Source organism: Bombina bombina, chromosome 2 (assembly GCF_027579735.1).
Source record: "Bombina bombina isolate aBomBom1 chromosome 2, aBomBom1.pri, whole genome shotgun sequence".
Lineage (NCBI taxonomy): Eukaryota > Metazoa > Chordata > Amphibia > Anura > Bombinatoridae > Bombina > Bombina bombina.
Genome location: NC_069500.1, coordinates 1,286,091,790 through 1,286,117,901, shown reverse-complemented (window position 1 = coordinate 1,286,117,901; position 26,112 = coordinate 1,286,091,790). Strand labels below are relative to the sequence as shown.

The window sequence follows — 26,112 nt, the reverse complement described above, 5'->3', positions numbered from 1 at the left end:
GTTAGCTAGCTTAAGCGTTCTAAGCTTGTCAATAATTTCATTCAATGGAGCGGTCTGGATGGCCTCAAACCAGAATGCCGCAGCAGCAGTGACAGGCGCAATGCATGCAAGTGGCTGTAAAATAAAACCTTGTTGAATAAACATTTTCTAAAGGTAACCCTCCAATTTTTTATCCATTGGATCTGAAAAAGCACAACTGTCCTCAACCGGGATAGTGGTACGCTTTGCTAAAGTAGAAACTGCTCCCTCCACCTTAGGGACCGTCTGCCATAAGTCCCGTGTAGTGGCGTCTATTGGAAACATTTTTCTAAATATAGGAGGTGGGGAAAAGGGCACACCGGGTCTATCCCACTCCTTGCTAATAATTTCTGTAAGCCTTTTAGGTATAGGAAAAACGTCAGTACACACCGGTACCGCATAGTATCTATCCAGCCTACACAATTTCTCTGGAATTGCAACTGTGTTACAGTCATTCAGAGCAGCAATACAAGCAATACACGGAGGTTCTCAAGCTTAAATTTAAAATTAGAAATATCTGAATCAGGTTTCCCCGAGTCAGAGATGTCACCCACAGACTGAAGCTCTCCGTCCTCATGTTCTGCATACTGTGACGCAGTATCAGACATGGCTCTAACAGCATTTGCGTGCTCTGTATCTCTCCTAACCCTAGAGCTATCGCGCTTGCCTCTTAATTCAGGCAATCTAGATAATACCTCTGACAGGGTATTATTCATGATTGCAGCCATGTCCTGCAAGGTAATCGCTATGGGCGTCCCTGATGTAATTGGCGCCATATTAGAGTGCGTCCCCTGATCGGGAGGCGAAGGGTCTGACACGTGGGGAGAGTTAGTCGGCATAACTTCCCCCTCGACAGAACCCTCTGGTGATAATTCTTTTATAGATAAAGACTGATCTTTACTGTTTAAGGTGAAATCAATACATTTAGTACACATTCTCCTATGGGGCTCCACCATGGCTTTCAAACATAATGAACAAGTAGGTTCCTCTGTGTCAGACATGTTTAAACAGACTAGCAATGAGACTAGCAAGCTTGGAAAACACTTTAAAACAATTTTATAAGCAATATAAAAAACGTTACTGCGCCTTTAAGAAACACAAATTTTCCCAAATTTTGAAATAAGTGCAAAAATGCAGTTACACTAACGAAATTTTTACAGTGTATGTAATAAGTTAGCAGAGCATTGCACCCACTTGCAAATGGATGATTAACCCCTTAATACCTAAAACGGAATAACATGACTAAAACGTTTTTTAAACAGTCACAACTGCCACAGCTCTACTGTGGCTTTTTACCTCCCTCAATACGACTTTTGAAGCCTTTTGAGCCCTTCAGAGAAGTCCTGGATCATGCAGGAAGAAGCTGGATGTCTGTGTCTGTAATTTTTGCTGTGCAAAAAAACGCTAAAATAGGCCCCTCCCACTCATATTACAACAGTGGGAAGCCTCAGGGAACTGTTTCTAGGCAAAATTCAAGCCAGCCATGTGGAAAAAACTAGGCCCCAATAAGTTTTATCACCAAACATATGTAAAAAAACGATTAAACATGCCAGCAAACGTTTTAAAATACACTTTTATAAGAGTATGTATCTCTATTAATAAGCCTGATACCAGTCGCTATCACTGCATTTAAGGCTTTACTTACATTAGTTCGGTATCAGCAGCATTTTCTAGCAAACTCCATCCCTAGAAAAATATTTTAACAGCACATACCTTATTACAGGAAAACCTGCATGCTATTCCCCCTCTGAAGTTACCTCACTCCTCAGAATATGTGAGAACAGCAAAGGATCTTAGTTACTTCTGCTAAGATCATAGAAAACGCAGGCAGATTCTTCTTCTAAATACTGCCTGAGATAAACAGTACACTCCGGTACCATTTAAAAATAAACTTTTGATTGAAGAAATAAACTAAGTATAAAACACCACAGTCCTCTTACGGCCTCCATCTTAGTTGAGAGTTGCAAGAGAATGACTGGGTATGGCAGTGAGGGGAGGAGCTATATAGCAGCTCTGCTGTGGGTGATCCTCTTGCAACTTCCTGTTGGGAAGGAGAATATCCCACAAGTAATGGATGATCCGTGGACTGGATACACTTAACAAGAGAAAGCAGGATAAATATTCCAGCAGCTAGAACAGAGCTCTCCCAGAGAAACTCAAGCCATCTGAACAGGAACTCTCAAAAGACCAGCCTCCAAAAAGAAGACTGATCCTATCGCTAACTCAAACCTCCTAAAAGGCACGTAAAGCTAGATAGCATCCAGACAAAAGCAAGTAGCTGTAACTGGATACACCATCACTAAGCAAATCGCTGTGGATGGTTCCAACTGCAAACCACCAAGTGTGTACAGCCCACCGAATAGCTGCTCCAAAAAGCGCCTCTTCCCGGCACCAGACGCCGGTAGAAAGGACATCCAAAGTCCTTCCTCAAAGGAAAGGCCAACAGCAGAAAACGGTAAACCCTGTGTAGAGTAACAAATCCCTAACCTTCCCTCCGGGATAACGGTCCCAACCCAAAGGCTAGTCAAAGGACCGAAGACAAGAGTCCCAGACTACAGGAAGGAAGGAGAGGATCAACGAGGAACAAAGTCCCCTACAAACAGCATGCTACCGTGAATCAGGAGAAATATTGTGCACGGGTACGAAACCCCCTACACGTAGTCGTAAGCAAAAAAAGGGCACACTTCCCAAGGGAAGAAGTCCCCCCCAAAAAACCTCAGCATCCATATATTGGATACATGTAGCAGAAGCCCCCATGGGAGAACACCCTCAGCCTCCTGCTGCAGGAACTGAGGAACCAGACACTATATCACATCTCCCCTCCCAGGAACCTGAAACACAGGAAGGGAAAAAAAACCTGCAAGGCAGGACTAAGGACCCCCAGCACTTCACGAATACTAAGGTAAATCCAAACCTGGAGAACCCAAACCCTACTCTGGAAGAGAAGAGAATGAACAACGGAAAAAAAAACTTCCATAGAGGCGAGACCCCCTCGGCCACATGGCTAACCCAGTTGAAAAGCACCTGGAGTCCACAGGAACATCGTAAATGCACCAGAAGACGGGTAGGGTCCCGTCAGAAAGGCCTAAAGCCTGAGCCACAGTCAGAAAGGCATCCCTCACAAAGCCCCAGCCCCTACGAAGGGGGCTCACGGGACCACAACATCAAGTGTGAACCCAACCATCCACACCCATCCATGGAGAGACATAGACCAAGGCCAGGGTTCTCAACAATGGATGAGCAAAAGATCCAATCTCCGAGTGAACCTTAAACTGCCTCCTCCAAGGAGGAGCGCACCTCTAAAGTCCGTAGACTTTGCAATCTAGATAGCCTCAAACCCAAGAGTCACGAAGGACTCCTGAACAGTCTGAGAATCAGCCCCCAGTGCAATGGATCGCAAGAAATCTTGTAGGCAAGCGGCAACACATGATACACAAACAGGTAGGGTAACATCAACACCCGAAGGAAAATGATAACCCAGGGTCCAGCTCGCCATCTCAGAAAAGTAACGCAAGGCACCACCCACGAAACCCCAAACGGAGTATCAAGGAAAAAAAAGGACAACTGCCTGACCCTCGAAGGGCGGCCCAATGTACCCAACCTCGACACTGCTACTAACAAGCCCCAAGGCTACCATAACATCGAGGACGCAACACACCCGAATGTCAAAGGCCCGAGGGTATTAGATGGAATAGACGACAGAGCTTGAAAAAGCTATTATTCAAGGGAAAAAAATTCAAGGGAAAACATGCACGTACACCCGAACAGATCATCCCCCCAAAAGTGGGGAAAGATGATTCTCTGCCATCACAAGAAAAAGCGCACTAGGCTAAAGAGACAGTGTCCGGAAGAACCTCGAGTGAAAACCAAATGTTAATCACCCATCACACCAGACCAAACAGGTCACACACATCTCCCAACTTCCATTTAATGGAAATAATAAGTCCCCGGGGACCTGAAGAACCTAGAGTCATCAGCAAGAAGCAAAATCATAGCTCAGGCGAGTAGCCTGAACCAACCACCCTTAGAGTGGTAGGCACAACCATCCGTCCGGAGTAGTTGCATGTAAACCACAGGCCTCATACTTCAGTAATATCCGAGCCCGGAGTCCATAGAATAGGCCTAGAGGCATCCTTAGCACCCCAAAGGTAACATGAACCCTGGTAAAAGCTGAAAAAGCACCCGACCAGTACCAGCCTGATATAAAGACACTCTGGAACTGTTCAAGGTGCAAGAAAATTTGTACCGAAGGATCGATAAATGAACTAGAAACAAAAATTCTATATTCAACACGTGTGCAACTCCCAAGGGAGTGCCCATGCGACCACTAGTCGCAAGCATCGGTTCCAGAGAAGAACATTCTAACAGACCTGAGCTTAAGGGGAAAAAAAACAGAACACATCCATCCGGATCACAAATAAAATGAAAGGCAACACCCATCGGGTGAACGCCAACAGGACCAGCCGAGTAGAGGCCCCATTCACCCAAGCTCAGAAATTGAACCGAAAAACAAATATAAAATAAAATGAAGACGATAAGGAGATTGGCTTCATCCCTTAACGTCATATCCATTTTGCTATCCAGCTTCTAAGGCCTCGGATCCCTCTGCCCACTAGGACTGGGATCCTCTAACATTGCCAAAACATGTCTTAAAAGAACCCGAAGGCGAGTCAGCCTATAATAGAAGGCAAAATCATCCCTCGCCTGATCTACTATATCTCATATAGTCTTAAGTGGTTAAAGTACTTACCTGAACTGCACCCACTCCACTGTACTTACACACAGCTGAAATTACAGCTACCATTAGAGAGCATGTCAACAGACCCAAAAGGTGGAAGCTAGGGGACTGTTCCCTGCAACAACTCTTACACTGGGAGCAATTGGTTCACTCACTACCATATACTCCAATATCCCCTCTGTCTTTCTGTAACAGCTCTCTCTCTGGTGAGCTCCCCTTTCCACAAAGAATCTGGAGAACCTCAATTCTTAACTGTCCTCCGAGGAGGCAAAGATTAAACTGGCTAATCAGTGAGGTGGGAAGGACAGAACACTCTTGGTATTTTTGAGAATCTTTGCCACCTCCTAGTGGCCAGAAGTTGAATCCCAGAAGTAATGAACTCGTGGACTCTCACCTCCTTTCAAAATAAATAATATTTACCATATCATAAAGCAACTACCAACAGTCTAATGCAGTTTAAGTATAAAAAAAAAAAACAGGAGTTTTGGATTATCAGCACAGAAACCATCCTGGATAATTTTGGAAATATATGCATATGGATTAGCTACAACTGCTCATATCCCAATTGCTCTCTGACTGGACAATTTCATTGGTCAGGCTTTACAGGGTTAAAATCCATATCAATCTCAATGGAGTAAAATATATAAAGACAGTTCAATCCACAACCATGAGACAAAAACTGCAATAGTAATACTTACACAAACAGCATCTTTCCGTAGGCAACATAACGAACATTTATCATCCACACACCAATCAACTAGTTCTTCTGGTTCACAGTCTAATTAAGATAGAAAGATAAAAATAAAAAATATATATAGTTTTAACAAAATAGAATTAAAAAAAAAATTACAAATAAGATTACGTGTGTGTATATATGTGTGCAAAAGTTTTACGCAGATGTGAAAAATGCTGTAAAAGTAAGAATGCTTTTTTTTTTCTTTTGTGATTCAGATAGAGCATGCAATTTTAAGCAACTTTCTAATTTACTCCTATTATCAATTTTTCTTTGCTCTCTTGCTATCTTTATTTGAAATAAAAGCCATCTAAGCTTTTTGGGGTTAAGAACTCTGGACAGCAGTTTTTGATTGGTGGATGGATTTTTTCCACCAATCAGCAAGGACAACCCAGGTTGTTCACCAAAATGGGCCGGCATCTAAACTTAGATTCATGCATTTCAAATAAAGATACCAAGAGAATAAAGAAAATTTGATAATAGGAGTAAACTAGAAAGTTGCTTAAAAATTCATGCTCTATCTGAATCACAAAAGAAAAAATTTGGGTTCAGTGTCCCTTTAATAGTTTATATATTAGCGGAGGCACCACCCGGCTGATTTTACTGAAACCCGGCTAAAAATGTAGCCAACATTAAGCTAAAATTAGCCAATATTAAAAAAAGTTCAATTTCATTGCACTAATACATTTATGTTAAATTATGCAATTAATTTGTGCTTTGGATAGCAGGAAATTATATATATTCGAAAATATTACACCGTCGCCATCCGGCTACTTCAGAATGCCACCCAGCTGGCAAACTTTTCTGTGGAAAAGAGACTTACACACAGTTTTTTTAAAACAGCTCATCAGGTACGTTGTTCCAAATATCTTTGTGAACAAACCATTTTTATGTAATCCCAGACAGAATCGATAAAGGCTCTGTGGGGCCATACCATCACATCCAGGATTCCTTTGATCTTTACACCGAAGTTAATTTTTTAATGGCTTTGGCTGTATGTTTGGGGTCATTGTCATGTTGCAGAACACATTTGGGGCCAATCAGATGGAATTACATGATGGATAAGTATCTGCCCGTTCTTCTCAGCATTGAGAAGACCATTCATTCTGAACATATCCCCAACTCAATTTGCAGAAATGCAGCCCCAAACTTGCAAAGAACCTCCACAATGCATCACTTTTGCCTGCAGAAACCTATTCTTGTACCTCTCTCCAACCTTTCGGCAAAAGAACTGCCTTCTGCTACAGCCAAATCTATAAAATTTTAACAAATTGGTCCTGAACACCTGCTGCCTTTTTCTGCACCCCAGTTCCTGTATGGAGTAGTTTGGCCTTCTTTCCACGTCACAGGTATGGCTCATTGCCCGCAAATCTACCATGAATTGTGGTGGGTTGAACCAGAACTGTAACATTTCACTCAACACAGCGACTGGATTTGTGAGAGGAGCGTGCAGCAAACCCTGAACAGTACAGATCCTGTAACGTAAGCCAAGTAGCGGTGACAGCAGACAAGACGATCCAGAAAGAGAACAGGTTCTTTCCCTCAAGTGTGCAGTTAGGAGCAGCACACATAGGTGGTGAGCTTAAGTTTTCTGATTACTACTGGAAACTGTCTAGGTATGTCAAATAACGGATACAGGAGTACTAATCTAAGTATTAATTTTTAAATGAGGTTTCTGCAGCCCGCATAATAGTAAAGACCCAGCACATCACGGTTTACCATATATCCACTTTGCTTGTGGACTTTCTAGGTTTATAAGCACAGCACTGAGTATCTACAATATCTATATATACATATATAAATACACACACAAGAATGTGTGTGTGTGCGCACATTTCTTTTGTCTCCGCCTGGGGGATTCAAGGCAGATGCCCCTCCGATCCTCTGGCATCCACCTTAAGTGAACCTTGGGGAATGAGGTTTACAAGGGAGTGGAGGCAAAAAAAGGATAGTAAAGATGGGGGAATTACAGTGCATCGAATATATGTTTGAGAACCTTGGACTTACCTTGCCCTGTGGCAGTTTCCCAGCTCAGGACAAACAAGTAGGTACAACAAGCAATAAGGTACTAACTACAGCACCTTGTATTCCTTTGCTTTGCCCAGAAATGGGCTCTCCCTTTGCTTTGCCCAGGAGAGGGCATGTCCTTTGCTTAGCTCAGACATAAGCACTGCTGTCCTTGGCCCTGAAGTGGGCCTTTCAGTACTTGGCTCTTGTCTGTCTGAACTTGCACCTGAACATCAGCTATACTGGTTTGTATAGCTTTCTTCAGTTAACTATTGCTTGTACCTGTTTCCCAATGTATTCCATTTCAGGACATTACTTACTAATTGTCTGTGTAACTTTGTCCTAACAAACAGGACAATTATTATTTTTTTAAAAATTTTAAAAATATTACCAAAAATTACTATTTTCTTTGCCTGTAAGTGACAGAAGTATTAATAAAACTTTAAGCACATATGGGGGCTGAGACTGGCCGTGCTGGTGAATGGACGCAGGCGTCTAAAGCTCTGTGCTAGCGTGGGACTTCTCAAACCTTTAAGGGATGGAAACCATTACTTTTGACCCAAATTGAATCCTCAAGGTCCTTACTGCCTCAAGCACAGAACAGCTCAGGAGCGGATCTTGCTATGACACATATCAGCCGTTTTTCTGGAAATCTATCTCCACCTTCCACCATCTTGGCTCTAAACAGACCGCACTCACGCTGATAAAGACCTGTTATATGCAGAGGACAACCAAGCTGCCAGAACAGCACTACAGGTATAATCCTTCCTAAACTGCCACAACTTTCTAAAAGGCACTAACCTACTCTAAACTGACTGCTTTAAAAAAGTAGTGATTGGATATTTAGAAACTGCACAACAGCGGCCTACCAGTCAGGCTTTACTAGCACTAATCACTTTGCCCAACGTTTGCAATGTAGGTAACCGAACCCAAACCAGCTACTAATATAAATCCACAGACCTAAGTACAAGATGTCTGGCATGTTTAATATGTGGAAACAGTCCAAATCTTGTGCACTACTAAATAGCTACATATCACAAGTTTCCGCCTAAAGCCACAGCAGCCCTACTATTTCCAGCCGTTATAGATACACAGAATAAGCAGCACAAATTGGCCATGACCTTATATGGCTATTCTCCACGTGAATACACATGCAAAATACCTCAGATATTTCATATCGGGTCATGACGCTCCATCTACTCTCGACCTAACTTACTACTCGCTGCTGCTGGATCCTTCACTCAGGTAAATAATGTCCAGAAGGCCTCCTAAATCTGATAAACTTCAGAAAAATCAATCCACAAACTTAAAATCTGTAAGTAGCTTTTTTCAAAGCTCAGATTCCTCCTCACAGAACATGTCGGAGCATACACAGAACTCAAAAAGCTCTACAGAATACCCACCCTTAACAGCTTCTATGTCTGAAGATTATGTTCAAGAGCTCAAAGATAATATTGCTAACCTGCCTACTAAAGCAGACTTTGATGCCCTTAAACCCTTAATCACAACTGAACAACACGAAAAGGGACATGAAGGACCTGAGACATCGCATTGAATATGTTGAGTCGCAAGACTCTCTTAACTCGCTGTATGACAATCTTTCTACACACGCCAAAGTTACTAGTTCACAAATTGAAACCCTACAAGATAAAAATTAGGATTAGGTCAATAGGGGGAGACGCAATAACCTGCAAATTAGAGGCATACCGGAGATCGTCACATTCAAAGACATGTATCACTATCTGCAAGGACTCTTTAAAATTCTTTCTTCAAGATCCCCAGGCTCCAGAAATAGAGTTGGATAGAGCACTCAGACCCCGACCCTCCTCAAACTTTTCGCCTGGAGACATCATACTGAAGTTTCTGTGCTTCACCGACAAAGAAAAGATCTGGCAACAAGCTAGAAAATCTCAGACCATTCGTTACCTGGATCATCGTCTTCAAGTATATTTGGACTTGAGCCTTGTCATGGTTCAGAAACGCAAGGAGGTCAGCTTCATTACTAAAGTGCTTCAAGAAAAGTAAATTAAATACAGATGGGGCTTCCCCTTTACCCTACACATTGCACATGAAGGTCAACAATCACCTACAAATCATTGGAAGACCTGGAAATGATCTCAAAGGCTTTGAATATAACCTTCCAAGCTCCCCAACTTTCAGATGTCTCACTACGGGGCTTTACATCGGAGAACACACAAGCATCAGAGACTAGGCCCTTAGGATGGACGAAAGTCAACTTAAAAAAAACAGAATGTATGCTTACCTGATAAAATGTCTCTTGTGATGCATCAAGTCCACGGATTCATCCATACTTGTGGGATATTCTCCTTCCCTACAGGAAATGGCAGAGAGAGCACCCACAGCATAGCTGTCTATATAGCTCCCCCTTAGCTCCACCCTCCAGTCATTCGACCGAAGGCTAGGAAGAAAAAGGAGAAACTATAGGGTGCAGTGGTGACTGAAGTTTTTTAAATAAAAATATACTACCCGTCTTAAATAGACAGGGCGGGCCGTGGACTCGATACATCACAAGAGAAAGAAATTTATCAGGTAAGCATAAATTCTGTTTTCTCTTGTAAGATGTATCGAGTCCACGGATTCATCCATACTTATGGGATACCAATACCAAAGCTTTAGGACACGGATGAAGGGAGGGACAAGACAGGGACCTTAAACACCACTGCTTGTAGAACCTTTCTCCCGAAAATAGCCTCCGAAGAAGCAAAAGTATCAAAATTGTATTTGGAAAAAGTATGAAGCGAAGACCAAGTCGCCGCCTTACAAATCTGTTCAACAGAAGCCTCATTTTTAAAAGCCCATGTGGAAGCCACTGCTCTAGTAGAATGAGCAGTAATTCTTTCAGGAGGCTGCTGGCCAGCAGTCTCATAAGCCATACGGATGATGCTATGCAGCCAAAAAGAAAGAGGTAGCCATAGCATTGACCTCTCCGCTCACCAGAATAGACAACAAACAATGAAGATGTTTGACGGAAATCTTTGGTTGCTTGTAAGTAGAACTTTAAAGCATGAACCACATCAAGATTGTGCAACAGACGTTCCTTCTTTGAAGAAGGATTAGGACACAGCGAAGGAACAACAATTTCCTGATTGATATTCCTATTAGAAACAACCTTAGGAAGGAATCCAGGTTGGTACGTAAAACCACCTTATCTGCATGGAAAATAAGATAAGGTGAGTCACACTGTAAAGCAGATAACTCAGAAACTCATCCAGCTGAAGAGATAGCTACTAAAAACAAAACTTTCCAAGATAAAAGCTTAATATCTATGGAATGCATAGGTTCAAACGGAACCCCTTGAAGAACTTTAAGAACCAAGTTTAGGCTCCATGGTGGGGCAACAGGTTTAAATACAGGCTTGATCCTGACCAAGGCCTGACTAAACGCTTGAACGTCTGGGACATCTGTCAGACGTTTGTGTAAAAGAATAGACAAAGCAGATATTTGTCCCTTTAAGGAACTAGCTGATAATCATTTCTCCAATCCTTCTTGGAGAAAAGACAAAATTCTAGGAATCCTAATCTTACTCCATGAGTAACCCTTGATTCACACCAACAAAGATATTTGCGCCAAATCTTATGATAGATTTTCCTGGTGACAGGCTTTCTAGCCTGAATCAGGGTATCAATGACAGACTCAGAGAAAACACGCTTTGATAGAATCAGGCGTTCAATCTCCAAGCAGTCAGAGGCAGAGAAATTAGATTTGGGCTTGAGAAAATAAAAACTAACATTTTTGTCACCACACTCACTTTGCCCTTCCTAGCAGTTAAGCAGGCAGAGAGAATGACTGGGGGTGGAGCTAAGGGAGGAGCTATATAGACAGCTCTGCTGTGGGTGCTCTCTCTGCCACTTCCTGTAGGGAAGGAGAATATCCCATAAGTATGGATTAATCTGTGGACACGATACATCTTACAAGAGAAAAGTAATACTTATTGCAGCAAATGAGAAGGATGACATCGAAGTTACGACTTGAAAGACCATCTACCTTTATGAACAGGTAAGATCTTTCCATTTACCATATATATAAGGCCAGATCACCAGTATAATGCTAATGGTCTGTTACACTTATCTCTTCGTTCTGGACTGTGAAATGTAAACTGTTATCTCATTTGAGAGTAATCTAAACATGCGGGACTTTGTGGTATTTGTATTGAGTTATGCAGCTGTACTACTAATCTGAAGTCTAATACCTCCTTAAGTAAATATCTCAAGTGTTTAATTTTGAATCTAAATCCTGTACTGACTCAGGAGTTAGAAGATGATAGTTCCCCTTCAGAGCTGACCAAAGAATCGTCATCAGAAAGTTGCAAATTACTGGCCACCGCAGCTGCTATATAATTACTGGTCCCAGAATCAGAGGACATATGATTAATCTTTCTCTTTCCCGCAATTGGCATAGCACTCAGAGCAGCTGAGACTACCGACTGTAATTGAGCTGGAAAGTCATGTGGAAAAGTATTAACCCCTGTCAAACTGGTACATGGGGGCAGCTTGCGTAGAGATTGAGACCGCTGGCCGGACAGATAGCTCAGCATGCTAAGGCACTGTGGCCGAGTTCTGTAGCAACCCAAGGGTTGCAGGTTCGATCCCCGGCAAGGTCCACTCTGCCTTTCATCCTTCCGAGGTCGATAAAAACATAATTTATGCTTACCTGATAAATGTATTTCTCTTGTGGTGTATCCAGTCCACCGATCATCCATTACTTGTGGGATATTCTCCTTCCCAACAGGAAGCTGCAAGAGGATCACCCACAGCAGAGCTGCTATATAGATCCTCCCCTAACTGCCATATCCAGTCATTCGACCGAAAACAAGCAGAGAAAGGAGAAACCATAGGGTGCAGTGGTGGCTGAAGTTTAAAATTAAAAAAAAACTTCCTTAAAATGACAGGGCGGGCCGTGGACTGGATACACCACAAGAGAAATAAATTTATCAGGTAAGCATAAATTATGTTTTCTCTTGTAAGGTGTATCCAGTCCACGGATCATCCATTACTTGTGGGATACCAATACCAAAGCTAAAGTACACGGATGAAGGGAGGGACAAGGCAGGTACTTAAACGGAAGGTACCACTGCCTGTAAAATCTTTCTCCCAAAAATAGCCTCCGAAGAAGCAAAAGTATCAAATTTATAGAATTTTGAAAAGGTATGAAGCTAAGACCAAGTCCCCGCCTTGCAAATCTGTTCAACAGAAGCCTCATTTTTAAAGGCCCATGTGGAAGCCACAGCTCTAGTAGAATGAGCTGTAATCCTGTCAGGAGGCTGCTGGCCAGCAGTCTCATAAGCTAAGCGGATTATACTTCTTAGCCAAAACGAAAGAGAGGTTGCCGAAGCCTTTTGGCCTCTCCTCTGTCCAGAGTAGACAACAAAGCAGATGTTTGACGAAAATCTTTAGTAGCTTGTAAATAATACTTTACAGCACGAACCACGTCAAGATTGTGTAATAGAAGTTCCTTCTTTGAAGAAGGATTAGGACACAATGATGGAACAACAATCTCCTGATTGATATTCTTATTAGATACCACCTTAGGTAAAAACCCAGGTTTGGTACACAGAACTACCTTATCTGCATGGAAGATCAGATAAGGAGAATCACATTGTAAGGCAAATAACTCGGAAACTCTACGAGCCGAGGAAATAGCTACCAAAAAAAGAACTTTCCAAGATAAAAGTTTGATATCTATGGAATTTAGAGGTTCAAACGGAACCCCTGAAGAACTTTAAGAACCAAATTTAAACTCCAAGGTGGAGTAACAGGTTTAAACACAGGCTTGATTCTAACTAAAGCCTGACAAAATGCCTGAACGTCTGGAACATCCGCCAGACGCTTGTGCAAAAGAATAGACAGCGCAGAAATCTGTCCCTTTAAGGAACTAGCCGACAATCCTTTCTCCAATCCTTCTTGGAGAAAAGTTAATATCCTGGGAATCCTGACCTTACTCCATGAGTAGCCCTTGGATTCACACCAATAAAGATATTTACGCCATATCTCATGATAGATTTTCCTGGTGACAGGCTTTCGTGCCTGAATTAAGGTATCAATGACTGACTCGGAGAAACCGCGCTTTGATAAAATCAAGCGTTCAATCTCCAGGCAGTCAGCCTCAGAGAAATTGGATTTGGATGGTTGAAAGGACCCTTAAGTAGAAGGTCCTGTCTCAGCGGCGGAGTCCATGGTGGAAAGGATGACATGTCCACCAGATCTGCATACCAAGTCCTGCGTGGCCACGCAGGCGCTATCAAGATCACAGATGCTCTCTCCTGCTTGATTTTGGCAATCAGACGAGGGAGCAGAGGAAACGGTGGAAACACAAAAGCCAGGTTGAAGGACCAAGGCGCTGCTAGAGCATCTATCAGCGTTGCCTTGGGGTCCCTGGACCTGGATCCATAACAAGGAAGCTTGGCGTTCTGGCGAGACGCCATGAGATCCAGTTCTGGTTTGCCCCAACGATGAATCAATTGTTCAAACACCTCCGGATGGAGTTCCCACTCCCCCGGATGAAAAGTCTGACGAATTAGAAAATCCGCCTCCCAGTTCTCTACGCCTGGGATATGGATAGCCGATAGGTGGCAAGAGTGGAACTCTGCCCAGCGAATTATCTTTGAGACTTCTAACATCGCTAGGGAACTCCTTGTTCCCCCTTGATGGTTGATGTAAGCCACAGTCGTGATGTTGTCCGACTGAAATCTGATGAACCTCATTGTCGCTAGCTGAGGCCAAGCCTGAAGAGCATTGAATATCGCTCTCAGTTCCAGAATGTTTATTGGAAGGAGCGTCTCCTCCTGAGTCCACGATCCCTGAGCCTTCAGAAAGTTCCAGACTGTCCCCAGCCTAGAAGGCTGGCATCTGTCGTTACAATTGTCCAATCTGGCCTGCGAAAGGTCAATCACTTGGACAGATGGACCCGAGATAGCCACCAGAGAAGAGAATCCCTGGTCTCTTGATCCAGATTTAGTAGAGGGGACAAATCTGTGTAATCCCCATTCTACTGACTGAGCATGCATAGTTGCAGCGGTCTGAGATGTAGACGTGCAAACGGCACTATGTCCATTGCCGTTACCATTAAGCCGATTACTTCCATACACTGAGCCACCGAAGGGCGAGAAGTGGAATAAAGAACACGGCAGGAATTTAGAAGTTTTGATAACCTGGACTCTGTCAGGTAAATCCTCATTTCTACAGAATCTATTAGAGTTCCTAGAAAGGAGACTCTTGTGAGAGGGGATAGAGAACTCTTCTTCGTTCACCTTCCACCCATGCAACCTCAGAAATGCCAGAACTATGTCCGTATGAGACTTGGCAATTTGACGCCTGTATCAGAATGTCGTCTAAATAAGAGGCCACTGCTAAGCCCCACAGTCTTAGGACCGCCAGAAGTGACCCCAGAACCTTTGTAAAGATTATTGGGGCTGTAGCTAACACAAAGGGAAGAGCTACAAACTGGTAATGCCTGTTCAGGAAGGCAAACCTGAGAAACCGATGATGATCTTTGTGTATCGGAATGTGAAGATAAGCATCCTTTAAATCCACTGTAGTCATGTATTGACCCTCCTGGATCATAGGTAGGATGGTACGAATAGTCTCCATCTTGAATGATGGAACTCTGAGGAATTTGTTTAAAATCTTGAGATCTAAAATTGGTCTGAAGATTCCCTCTTTTTTGGGAACCATAGATTTGAGTAAAATCCCTGTCCTTGTTCCTCCTGTGGAACAGGATGGATCACTCCCATAACTAGGAGGTCTTGAACACAGTGTAAGAATGCCTCTCTCTTTAACTGGTTTGCAGATAATTGTGAAAGGTGAAATCTCCCTTTTGGAGGAGAAGCTTTGAAGTCCAGAAGCTATCCATGGGATACAATTTCCAACGCTCAGGGATCCTGGACATCTCTTGCCCAAGCCTGGGCGAAGAGCGAAAGTCTGCCCCCTACTAGATCCGTTACCGGATAGGGGGCTGATACTTCATGCTGACTTAGGAGCAGCAGCAGGCTTTTTGGCCTGCTTACCTTTGTTCCAGGTCTGGTTAGGTCTCCAGACCGACTTGAACTGGGCAAAAGTTCCCTCTTGTTTTGCATTAGAGGAAGTTGATGCCGCACTCGCCTTGAAGTTTCGAAAGGCACGAAAATTAGTCTGTTTGGCCCTTGATTTGGACCTATCCTGAGGAAGGGCATGACCTTTTCCTCCAGTGATATCAGAAATGATCTCCTTCAAACCAGGCCCGAATAGGGTTTGCCCCTTGAAGGGAATGTTAAGCAGCTTAGACTTTGAAGTAACGTCAGCTGACCATGATTTAAGCCATAGCGCCCTGCATAGCAAAACCAGAATTCTTAGCCGTTAGTTTAGTCAAATGAACAATGGCATCAGAAACAAAAGAATTGGCTAGCTTAAGTGCTCTAAGCTTGTCAAGTATGTCATCCAATGGAGTCTCTACCTGTAAAGCCTCTTCCAGAGACTCAAACCAGAAAGCCGCAGCACCAGTGACTGGGGCAATGCATGCAAGGGGCTGTAGAATAAAACCTTGTTGAATAAACATTTTTTTAAGGTAACCCTCATTTTATCCATTGGATCTGAGAAAGCACAACTGTCCTCGACAGGGATAGTAGTACGCTTAGCTAGAGTAGAAACTGCTCCCTCCACCTTAGGGACTGTCTGCCATAAGTCCCGTGTGGTGGCATCTATTGGAAACATTTTCTTAAAAATAGGAGGGGGAGAGAACGGTACACCTGGTCTATCCCATTCCTTAGTAATAATTTCTGTAAACCTTTTAGGTATTGGAAAAACATCAGTGCACACCGGCACTGCATAGTATTTGTCCAATCTACACAATTTTTCTGGCACTGCAATTGTATCACAGTCATTCAGAGCAGCTAAAACCTCCCTGAGCAACACGCGGAGGTGTTCAAGCTTAAATTTAAATGTAGACATATCAGAATCAGGTTGAATCTTTTTCCCTGAATCAGAATCATCACCCACAGAAAGAAGCTCTCCTTCCTCAGCTTCTGTATATTGTGAGGGAGTATCAGACATAGCTCTTAAAGCAGCAGTATGCTCTGTATTTCTTCTAACTCCAGAGCTGTCTCGCTTTCCTCTAAACCCAGGTAGTCTGGATAATACCGCTGACAGGGTATTATCCATGACCGCCGCCATGTCTTGTAAAGTAAACGCTATGGGCGCACTAGATGTACTTGGCACCATTAGAGCGTGAGTCCCTTGAGCGGGAGTCAAAGGGTCTGACACGTGGGGCGAGTTAGTCGCATAACTTCCCCCTCGTCAGATTCCTCTGGTGATAAATTTTTTAAAGACAGAATATGATCTTTATTGCTTAAAGTGAAATCAGAACATTTGGTACACATTCTAATAGGGGGTTCCACCATGGCGTCTAAACATAATGAACAAGGAGTTTCCTCTATGTCAGACATGTTTAAATAGACTAGCAATGAGACCAGCAAGCTTGGAAAACACTTTAAATCAAGTTAACAAGCAAAAAATAAAAACGGTACTGTGCCTTTAAGAGAAACAAATTTTTGTCAGAATTTGAAAAACAGTGAAAAAAAGCAGTAAATCAAACAAAAATTTTACAGTGTGTATAATAGCTAACAGAGCATTGCACCCACTTGCAAATGGATGATTAACCCCTTAGTTCAAAAAACGGATCATAAAAACGATATAGACGTTTTTTAACAGTCACAGCAATCTGCCACAGCCTTGCTGTGGGCCTACCTTCCCCAACAAACGATTTTCGAAAGCCTAAGAGCGCTTGAGAGAGGTCCTATAGCATTCAGGGGACTCCTGGAGGAAGCTGGATGTCTCAGTCTGTAAAAGTTACTGCGCAAAAAAGCGCTAAATTAGGCCCCTCCCACTCATAGTAACACAGTGGAAAGCCTCAGGAAACTGTTTCTACGCAAATTTAAGCCAGCCATGTGGAAAAAAACTATGCCCCAATAAAGTTTTATCACCAAAGTATATATAAAAACGTTTAAACATGCCAGCAAACGTTTTATATTGTAAATATATAAAAGTATTAACTCAGAAAGTAAGCATGATACCAGTCGCTATGAAATCACTGTATTCAGGCTTACCTTACATAAATCTGGTATCAGCAGCATTTTCTAGCATTCACATCTTCTAGAAAAAATCTTAACTGCACAAACCTCATAGCAGGATAACCTGCACGCCATTCCCCCGCTGAAGTTACCTCTCTCTTCAGTCATGTGTGAGAACAGCAATGGATCTTAGTTACAACCTGCTAAGATCATAGAAATCACAGGCAGATTCTTCTTCTATTTTCTGCCTGGGACAAAATAGTACAACTCCGGTACCATTTAAAAATAAACTTTTGATTGAAGAAAAAAAACAGCTATGTTACACCACTTCTCTCTTACTACCTCCATGCTTGTTGAGAGTTGCAAGAGAATGACTGGATATGGCAGTTAGGGGAGGAGCTATATAGCATGCTCTGCTGTGGGTGATCCTCTTGCAACTTCCTGTTGGGAAGGAGAATATCCCACAAGTAATGGATGATCCGTGGACTGGATACACCTTACAAGAGAAATGAGCAGCGCCTTGAGACCATTACGGGTGATTAGCCGCGCTTTACAAGTACCCAATACATACATACATACATACATATAAAACCAGTATATCATGGCAAACTGGCATTTGACTGAGCCTTCTGGGATAATTTAAGATGGTGGGCAAATTTCAGGTGACAGAATGCCAGGACCCCCAGAGTGAGACTGAAGGACAGACAGAAGGCATGCATTACAAAGTTGAGCAGGAGGGCACACTGTGCTTACCCTGCAAAGCATACATTAATTGTTCTCAAATGAAATATTTGTACTAACTCCCTCCTGACTCATTTCTGAAGCAGAGTTCTCCATGGTAATGCTAGTGGTAACAAATAACACACATTTGAAATAAATTGCCAAATATAAGCTATCCCCAAAGAAATGCTTCGCCTGAGGTGCCTTACCGTCTCCCGCTATGCCACAGTCTGGTAATGCAGCTCCCGAACAGTCCATAGATAGAGTGCATCGCTGCAGGTAAGAGGCGCGAAAAAAATTAAAAAATTATGCTTACCTGATAATTTTATTTTCTTCAGATGGAAAGATTCCACAGCTGCATTCATTACTTTTGGAAATTCAGAGCCTGGCCATCAGGAGGAGGCAAAGACACCCCAGCCAAAGGCTTAAATACTCCTCCCACTTCCCTCATCCCCCAGTCATTCTGCCGAGGAACAAGGAACAATAGAACAAACATCAGGTTGAAATGGTGCCAAAATAATAAAATAGACGCCCCCACATTAAAAATACGGGTGGGGAGCTGTGGATTCTTTCCATCTGAAGAAAAGAAAAAATGATCAGGTAAGCATAATTTAGGTTTTTCTTCATAGATGGAAAGAGTCCACAGCTGCATTCATTACTTTTGGGAAAACAATACCCAAGCTATAGAGGACACTGAATGCTAAAACGGGAGGGTACATTAGTAGGCTAATTCTGAAGGCACCAAGCCTGAAACCACTACCCAACAAACCCCCGCTTTGTCCGAAGCCAAGAAAACATAGAAAAGAAAAAGCCCCCAAGGACATTGGCCCGCAGATAGTCCAGAAACCTAGCTAGAGACCAAAATCAGACTCAGTCAACAAGCATCCAGGAGACACCATCGCCCAGCAGTCGGTCCCCGACCACACATTCCCTACTAAGGAAGGGAACACCAGTCAACACGCCCAACAGTGATAGGGCAAGATGAACCAAAGGAAACCGAAAGGTTACCACAATTCCATAAGAGGAATAAACCCCGAAATCGAGCCGGTCTCACAAAAACCCAAATGGGTCCTAGGTCCTGACAACCAGGGGGCAACGCCCAGACCAAACAGACACCACAAAGTTTAGGACCAGTCATCAAAAGAGAAAAAATCTTCTCGCCACATCGTGCAAATACACCTTGAAAACAACTGAACATAGAAGAAAATACTTGCTGAGAAGTAAAAAGCGGCCAAACAAGGTAACAGATTGTTAAATCTCCCAGACACAGGATTCACTCTAGTTAACCCAGCCGCCAGACCTACACATAGGTCCCCCAACCCGAATGTGACCAACAAGTTCCAGAACCCACTCCCAGCTGGGCCAGCCCAAGCGACGGCAGGTCAGAAAACAGGGGTACATAAAAAACCCCAACACCAGCTCAAACTTGCGGAAGAATGGCCTCGGCCATCCCAACAGAGTTTGGGTGCCAACCCAAAAACTCCTCCCTGGAGACAGTCGATACAGCCATAGACCAAGAGAAATCCAGCAACATGCCCAACACAAGCTCACCGTTAAGCCAGAAAATCTCCAGGTGGAACAGAACCCAGGAGGAGCCCCCAGACAAGGACCACACTTCCGGAAAGATGATAACTTCCCCCCAAGAAAGGAGGCAGATGTAAAGCAAGGCACAAAGCCACGGGCCGAACCCAGAGATCACATCTCCCACAAAGATGAGCTTCAAGGATCCCATGGAAAAAAAATTGCATGCCAAGCTGAAGCGGATATCCCGCACTCCTTCGCTTGACAACAAGCTGACCAAGGAAAACTGTACCTTAGGCAAGCCCAAGGAGCCTCAGCCTTCAGAAAACCTGGCCAATTGAGCAGATCAACTAGCCAGACCATTGGTCATAGTCCCAGACCCCTGGAACTGGAGGACCCGAATCAGACCTGGGTCCTAACCGACAGGCAACAACCCGCAACGGGGTCCACAAGGACATAGCGGAAGCCTCTGCAACCGGAAGCAACCAGGGCGATAAGTCCAAGCCCTTAATTTGTTTAAAACAAACAAAATCCTGGAAACTCAACAGCCCTTCTAAAATAAAAACAGACCCACAGGGGAATATTACTCAAAAACTAGAGGCCTGAGCAAGAAGCAACCGGCCCATCCCCGGGAACAAAACTCACTCATAATCTCAACCCAAAGGAAGAGAAGAGTCCTTGCAGGAGTCCCACACTCCCAGAGAGAGCTAAAGTATGACAGAGTGGCACAAGACCCCCGAGCCCAAAAGGCGTACCAAACAGAGTACAAAGCCCCAAAGAGGGAGAGAACAAGGCTAGTCTCCATAATCTCCGCCGGAACCCCAGGAGAACACATCCAAGGAACATGATGCAGCTGCATCCCTTTGTAGAAAAACCCCTAAGCAAAGCTTGGAAAAGGAGACAACACAGCCCATCGTCCCAGAAATGGAACGACTAACTCCATCAGGACAAGCCGCAAGAAAAAAACTGTCAAAGCCCTAAAGTCCCAACTCAAAAGGAAGAGATCAACAGGAACAGCCCAAGAAAGGACACCCAATAACCCCAAGGGCAAACCGTGCAGAAACCTGCAGCAAAAAGGAACGAAGTCCTACATTCAATAACCCGCATGGGAGAGAAACACTTCAGTCCCAACAGGATGTCGTTTACAACAGAGAGAGTCACAGCGGAACCTTAAAATAAGAGTGTAAAGAGTGTACCAGTAAAGTGCTCCAAGACCCCTTTAAGGGACTCAAGGCAGTGTTCATTTTATCAACCTTGAAAGGAGGAAAAGCTGAGTAGACCATGCCGGGGATCGAAACTGCGACCCTAGGTTTGCTACAGTACAGAGTAGCCACAAAGCATTAGAACGCTGAGCTAGCTGTCCCGCTAGCCCCGCCGAAACTTGTAAAAAACATAATTTATGTAAGAACTTACCTGATAAATTCATTTCTTTCATATTAACAAGAGTCCATGAGCTAGTGACGTATGGGATATACATTCCTACCAGGAGGGGCAAAGTTTCCCAAACCTTAAAATGCCTATAAATACACCCCTCACCACACCCACAAATCAGTTTAACGAATAGCCAAGAAGTGGGGTGATAAGAAAAAAGTGCGAAGCATATAAAATAAGGAATTGGAATAATTGTGCTTTATACAAAAAAATCATAACCACCACAAAAAAGGGTGGGCCTCATGGACTCTTGTTAATATGAAAGAAATGAATTTATCAGGTAAGTTCTTACATAAATTATGTTTTCTTTCATGTAATTAACAAGAGTCCATGAGCTAGTGACGTATGGGATAATGAATACCCAAGATGTGGATCTTTCCACACAAGAGTCACTAGAGAGGGAGGGATAAAATAAAGACAGCCAATTCCTGCTGAAAATAATCCACACCCAAAATAAAGTTTAATGAAAAACATAAGCAGAAGATTCAAACCGAAACCACTGCCTGAAGTACCTTTCTACCAAAAACTGCTTCAGAAGAAGAGAATACATCAAAATGGTAGAATTTAGTAAAAGTATGCAAAGAGGACCAAGTCGCTGCTTTGCAAATCTGATCAACTGAAGCTTCATTCCTAAACGCCCAGGAAGTAGAAACTGACCTAGTAGAATGAGCTGTAATCCTCTGAGGCGGAGTCTTACCCGAATTAACATAGGCAAGATGAATTAAAGATTTCAACCAGGATGCCAAAGAAATGGCAGAAGCTTTCTGGCCTTTTCTAGAACCAGAAAAGATGACAAATAGACTAGAAGTCTTTCGGAAAGATTAAGTAGCTTCAACATAATATTTCAAAGCTCTAACAACATCCAAAGAATGTAACGATTTCTCCTTAGAATTCTTAGGATTAGGACATAATGAAGGAACCACGATTTCTCTACTAATGTTGTTGGAATTCACAACTTTAGGTAAAAATTCAAAAGAAGTTCGCAACACCGCCTTATCCTGATGAAAAATCAGAAAAGGAGACTCACAAGAAAGAGCAGATAATTCAGAAACTCTTCTGGCAGAAGAGATGGCCAAAAGGAACAAAACTTTCCAAGAAAGCAATTTAATGTCCAATGAATGCATAGGTTCAAACTGAGGAGCTTGAAGAGCTCCCAGAACCAAATTCAAACTCCATGGAGGAGAAATTGACTTAATGACAGGTTTTATACGAACCAAAGCTTGTACAAAACAATGAATATCAGGAAGAATAGCAATCTTTCTGTGAAAAAGAACAGAAAGAGCAGAGATTTGTCCTTTCAAGGAACTTGCGGACAAACCCTTATCTAAACCATCCTGAAGAAATTGTAATATTCTCGGAATTCTAAAAGAATACCAAGAAAAATGATGAGTAAGACACCAAGAAATATAAGTCTTCCAGACTCTATAATATATCTCTCTAGATACAGATTTACGAGCCTGTAACATAGTATCAATCACAGAGTCAGAGAAACCTCTTTGACTAAGAATCAAGCGTTCAATCTCCATACCTTTAAGTTTAAAGATTTCAGATCCGGATGGAAAAAAGGACCTTGCGACAGAAGGTCTGGTCTTAACGGAAGAGTCCATGGTTGACAAGATGCCATCCGGACAAGATCCGCATACCAAAACCTGTGAGGCCATGCCGGAGCTATTAGCAGAACAAACGAGCATTCCCTCAGAATCTTGGAGATTACTCTTGGAAGAAGAACTAGAGGCGGAAAGATATAGGCAGGATGATACTTCCAAGGAAGTGATAATGCATCCACTGCCTCCGCCTGAGGATCCCGGGATCTGGACAGATACCTGGGAAGTTTCTTGTTTAGATGAGAGGCCATCAGATCTATCTCTGGAAGCCCCCACATTTGAACAATCTGAAGAAATACCTCTGGGTGAAGAGACCATTCGCCCGGATGCAACGTTTGGCGATTGATATAATCCGCTTCCCAATTGTCTATACCTGGGATATGAACCGCAGAGATTAGACAGGAGCTGGATTCCGCCCAAACCAAAATTCGAGATACTTCTTTCATAGCCAGAGGACTGTGAGTCCCTCCTTGATGATTGATGTATGCCACAGTTGTGACATTGTCTGTCTGAAAACAAATGAACGATTCTCTCTTCAGAAGAGGCCAAAACTGAAGAGCTCTGAAAATTGCACGGAGTTCCAAAATATTGATCGGTAATCTCACCTCCTGAGATTCCCAAATTCCCTGTGCCGTCAGAGATCCCCACACAGCTCCCCAACCTGTGAGACTTGCATCTGTTGAAATTACAGTCCAGGTCGGAAGAACAAAAGAAGCCCCCTGAATTAAACGATGGTGATCTGTCCACCACGTTAGAGAGTGTCGAACAATCGGTTTTAAAGATATTAATTGAGATATCTTCGTGTAATCCCTGCACCATTGGTTCAGCATACAGAGCTGAAGAGGTCGCATGTGAAAACGAGCAAAGGGGATCGCGTCTGATGCAGCAGTCATAAGACCTAGAATTTCCATGCATAAGGCTACCGAAGGGAATGATTGTGACTGAAGGTTTCGACAAGCTGTAATCAATTTTAGACGTCTCTTGTCTGTTAAAGACAGAGTCATGGACACTGAATCTATCTGGAAACCCAGAAAGGTTACCCTTGTTTGAGGAATCAAAGAACTTTTTGGTAAATTGATCCTCCAACCATGATCTTGAAGAAACAACACAAGTCGATTCGTATGAGACTCTGCTAAATGTAAAGACTGAGCAAGTACCAAGATATCGTCCAAATAAGGAAATACCACAATACCCTGTTCTCTGATTACAGACAGAAGGGCACCGAGAATCTTTGTGAAAATTCTTGGAGCTGTAGCTAGGCCAAACGGTAGAGCCACAAATTGGTAATGCTTGTCTAGAAAAGAGAATCTCAGGAACTGAAAATGATCTGGATGAATCGGAATATGCAGATATGCATCCTGTAAATCTATTGTGGACATATAATTCCCTTGCTGAACAAAAGGCAATATAGTCCTTACAGTTACCATCTTGAACGTTGGTATCCTTACATAACGATTCAATAATTTTAGATCCAGAACTGGTCTGAAGGAATTCTCCTTCTTTGGTACAATGAAGAGATTTGAATAAAACCCCATCCCCTGTTCCGGAACTGGAACTGGCATAATTACTCCAGCCAACTCTAGATCTGAAACACAATTCAGAAATGCTTGAGCTTTCACTGGATTTACTGGGACACGGGAAAGAAAAAATCTCTTTGCAGGAGGTCTCATCTTGAAACCAATTCTGTACCCTTCTGAAACAATGCTCTGAATCCAAAGATTGTGAACAGAATTGATCCAAATTTCTTTGAAAAAACGTAACCTGCCCCCTACCAGCTGAACTGGAATGAGGGCCGTACCTTCATGTGAACTTAGAAGCAGGCTTTGCCTTTCTAGCAGGCTTGGATTTATTCCAGACTGGAGATGGTTTCCAAACTGAAACTGCTCCTGAGGACGAAGGATCAGGCTTTTGTTCTTTGTTGAAACGAAAGGAACGAAAACTATTGTTAGCCCTGTTTTTACCTTTAGATTTTTTATCCTGTGGTAAAAAAGTTCCTTTCCCACCAGTAACAGTTGAAATAATAGAATCCAACTGAGAACCAAATAATTTGTTTCCCTGGAAAGAAACGGAAAGTAGAGTTGATTTAGAAGCCATATCAGCATTCCAAGTCTTAAGCCATAAAGCTCTTCTGGCTAAGATAGCTAGAGACATAAACCTAACATCAACTCTAATAATATCAAAAATGGCATCACAGATAAAATTATTAGCATGCTGAAGAAGAAGAATAATATCATGAGAATCACGATTTGCTACTTGTTGCGCTAGGGTTTCCAACCAAAAAGTTGAAGCTGCAGCAACATCAGCCAATGATATAGCAGGTCTAAGAAGATTACCTGAACACAGATAAGCTTTTCTTAGAAAGGATTCAATTTTTCTATCTAAAGGATCCTTAAACGAGGTACCATCTGACGTAGGAATGGTAGTACGTTTAGCAAGGGTAGAAATAGCCCCATCAACTTTAGGGATTTTGTCCCAAAATTCTAACCTGTCAGGCGGAACAGGATATAATTGCTTAAAACGTTTAGAAGGAGTAAATGAATTACCCAATTTATCCCATTCTTTGGAAATCACTGCAGAAATAGCATTAGGAACAGGAAAAACTTCTGGAATAACCGCAGGAGCTTTAAAAACCTTATCCAAACGTATAGAATTAGTATCAAGAGGACTAGAATCCTCTATTTCTAAAGCAATTAGTACCTCTTTAAGTAAAGAGCGAATAAATTCCATCTTAAATAAATATGAAGATTTATCAGCATCAATCTCTGAGATAGAATCCTCTGAACCAGAAGAGTCCAAAGAATCAGAATGATGGTGTTCATTTAAAAATTCATCTGTAGAGAGAGAAGATTTAAAAGACTTTTTACGTTTACTAGAAGGAGAAATAACAGACAAAGCCTTCTTTATGGATTCAGAAACAAAATCTCTTATGTTATCAGGAACATTCTGCACCTTAGATGTTGAGGGAACTGCAACAGGCAATGGTACATTACTAAAGGAAATATTATTACAAATAACAGCTGGAGGAATAGCTACCAAAAATTTACAGCAGATACACTTAGCTTTGGTAGATCCAGCAGGCAGTGATTTTCCTGTAGTATCTTCTGGCTCAGATGCAACGTGAGACATCTTGCAATATGTAAGAGAAAAAACAACATATAAAGCAAAATAGATCAAATTCCTTATAAGACAGTTTCAGGAATGGGAAAGAATGCCAAATATCAAGCTTCTAGCAACCAGAAGCAAATGAAAAATGAGACTGAAATAATGTGGAGACAAAAGC

General features: G+C 42.6%; 1 protein-coding gene across 2 annotated transcripts in view; it reads right to left on the bottom strand.

Annotated features, from left to right (window-relative positions):
- The window catches only part of LCORL (ligand dependent nuclear receptor corepressor like), a 675,371-nt gene that overhangs the window by 492,159 nt on the left and 157,100 nt on the right, over positions 1 to 26,112 (bottom strand). For both annotated transcript variants that reach the window (XM_053704102.1, XM_053704103.1), the window contains exon 3: positions 5,455 to 5,534. In XM_053704102.1, coding sequence (XP_053560077.1) covers positions 5,455 to 5,534 — 80 coding nt within the window. The remainder of the gene's footprint in view (positions 1 to 5,454; positions 5,535 to 26,112) is intronic.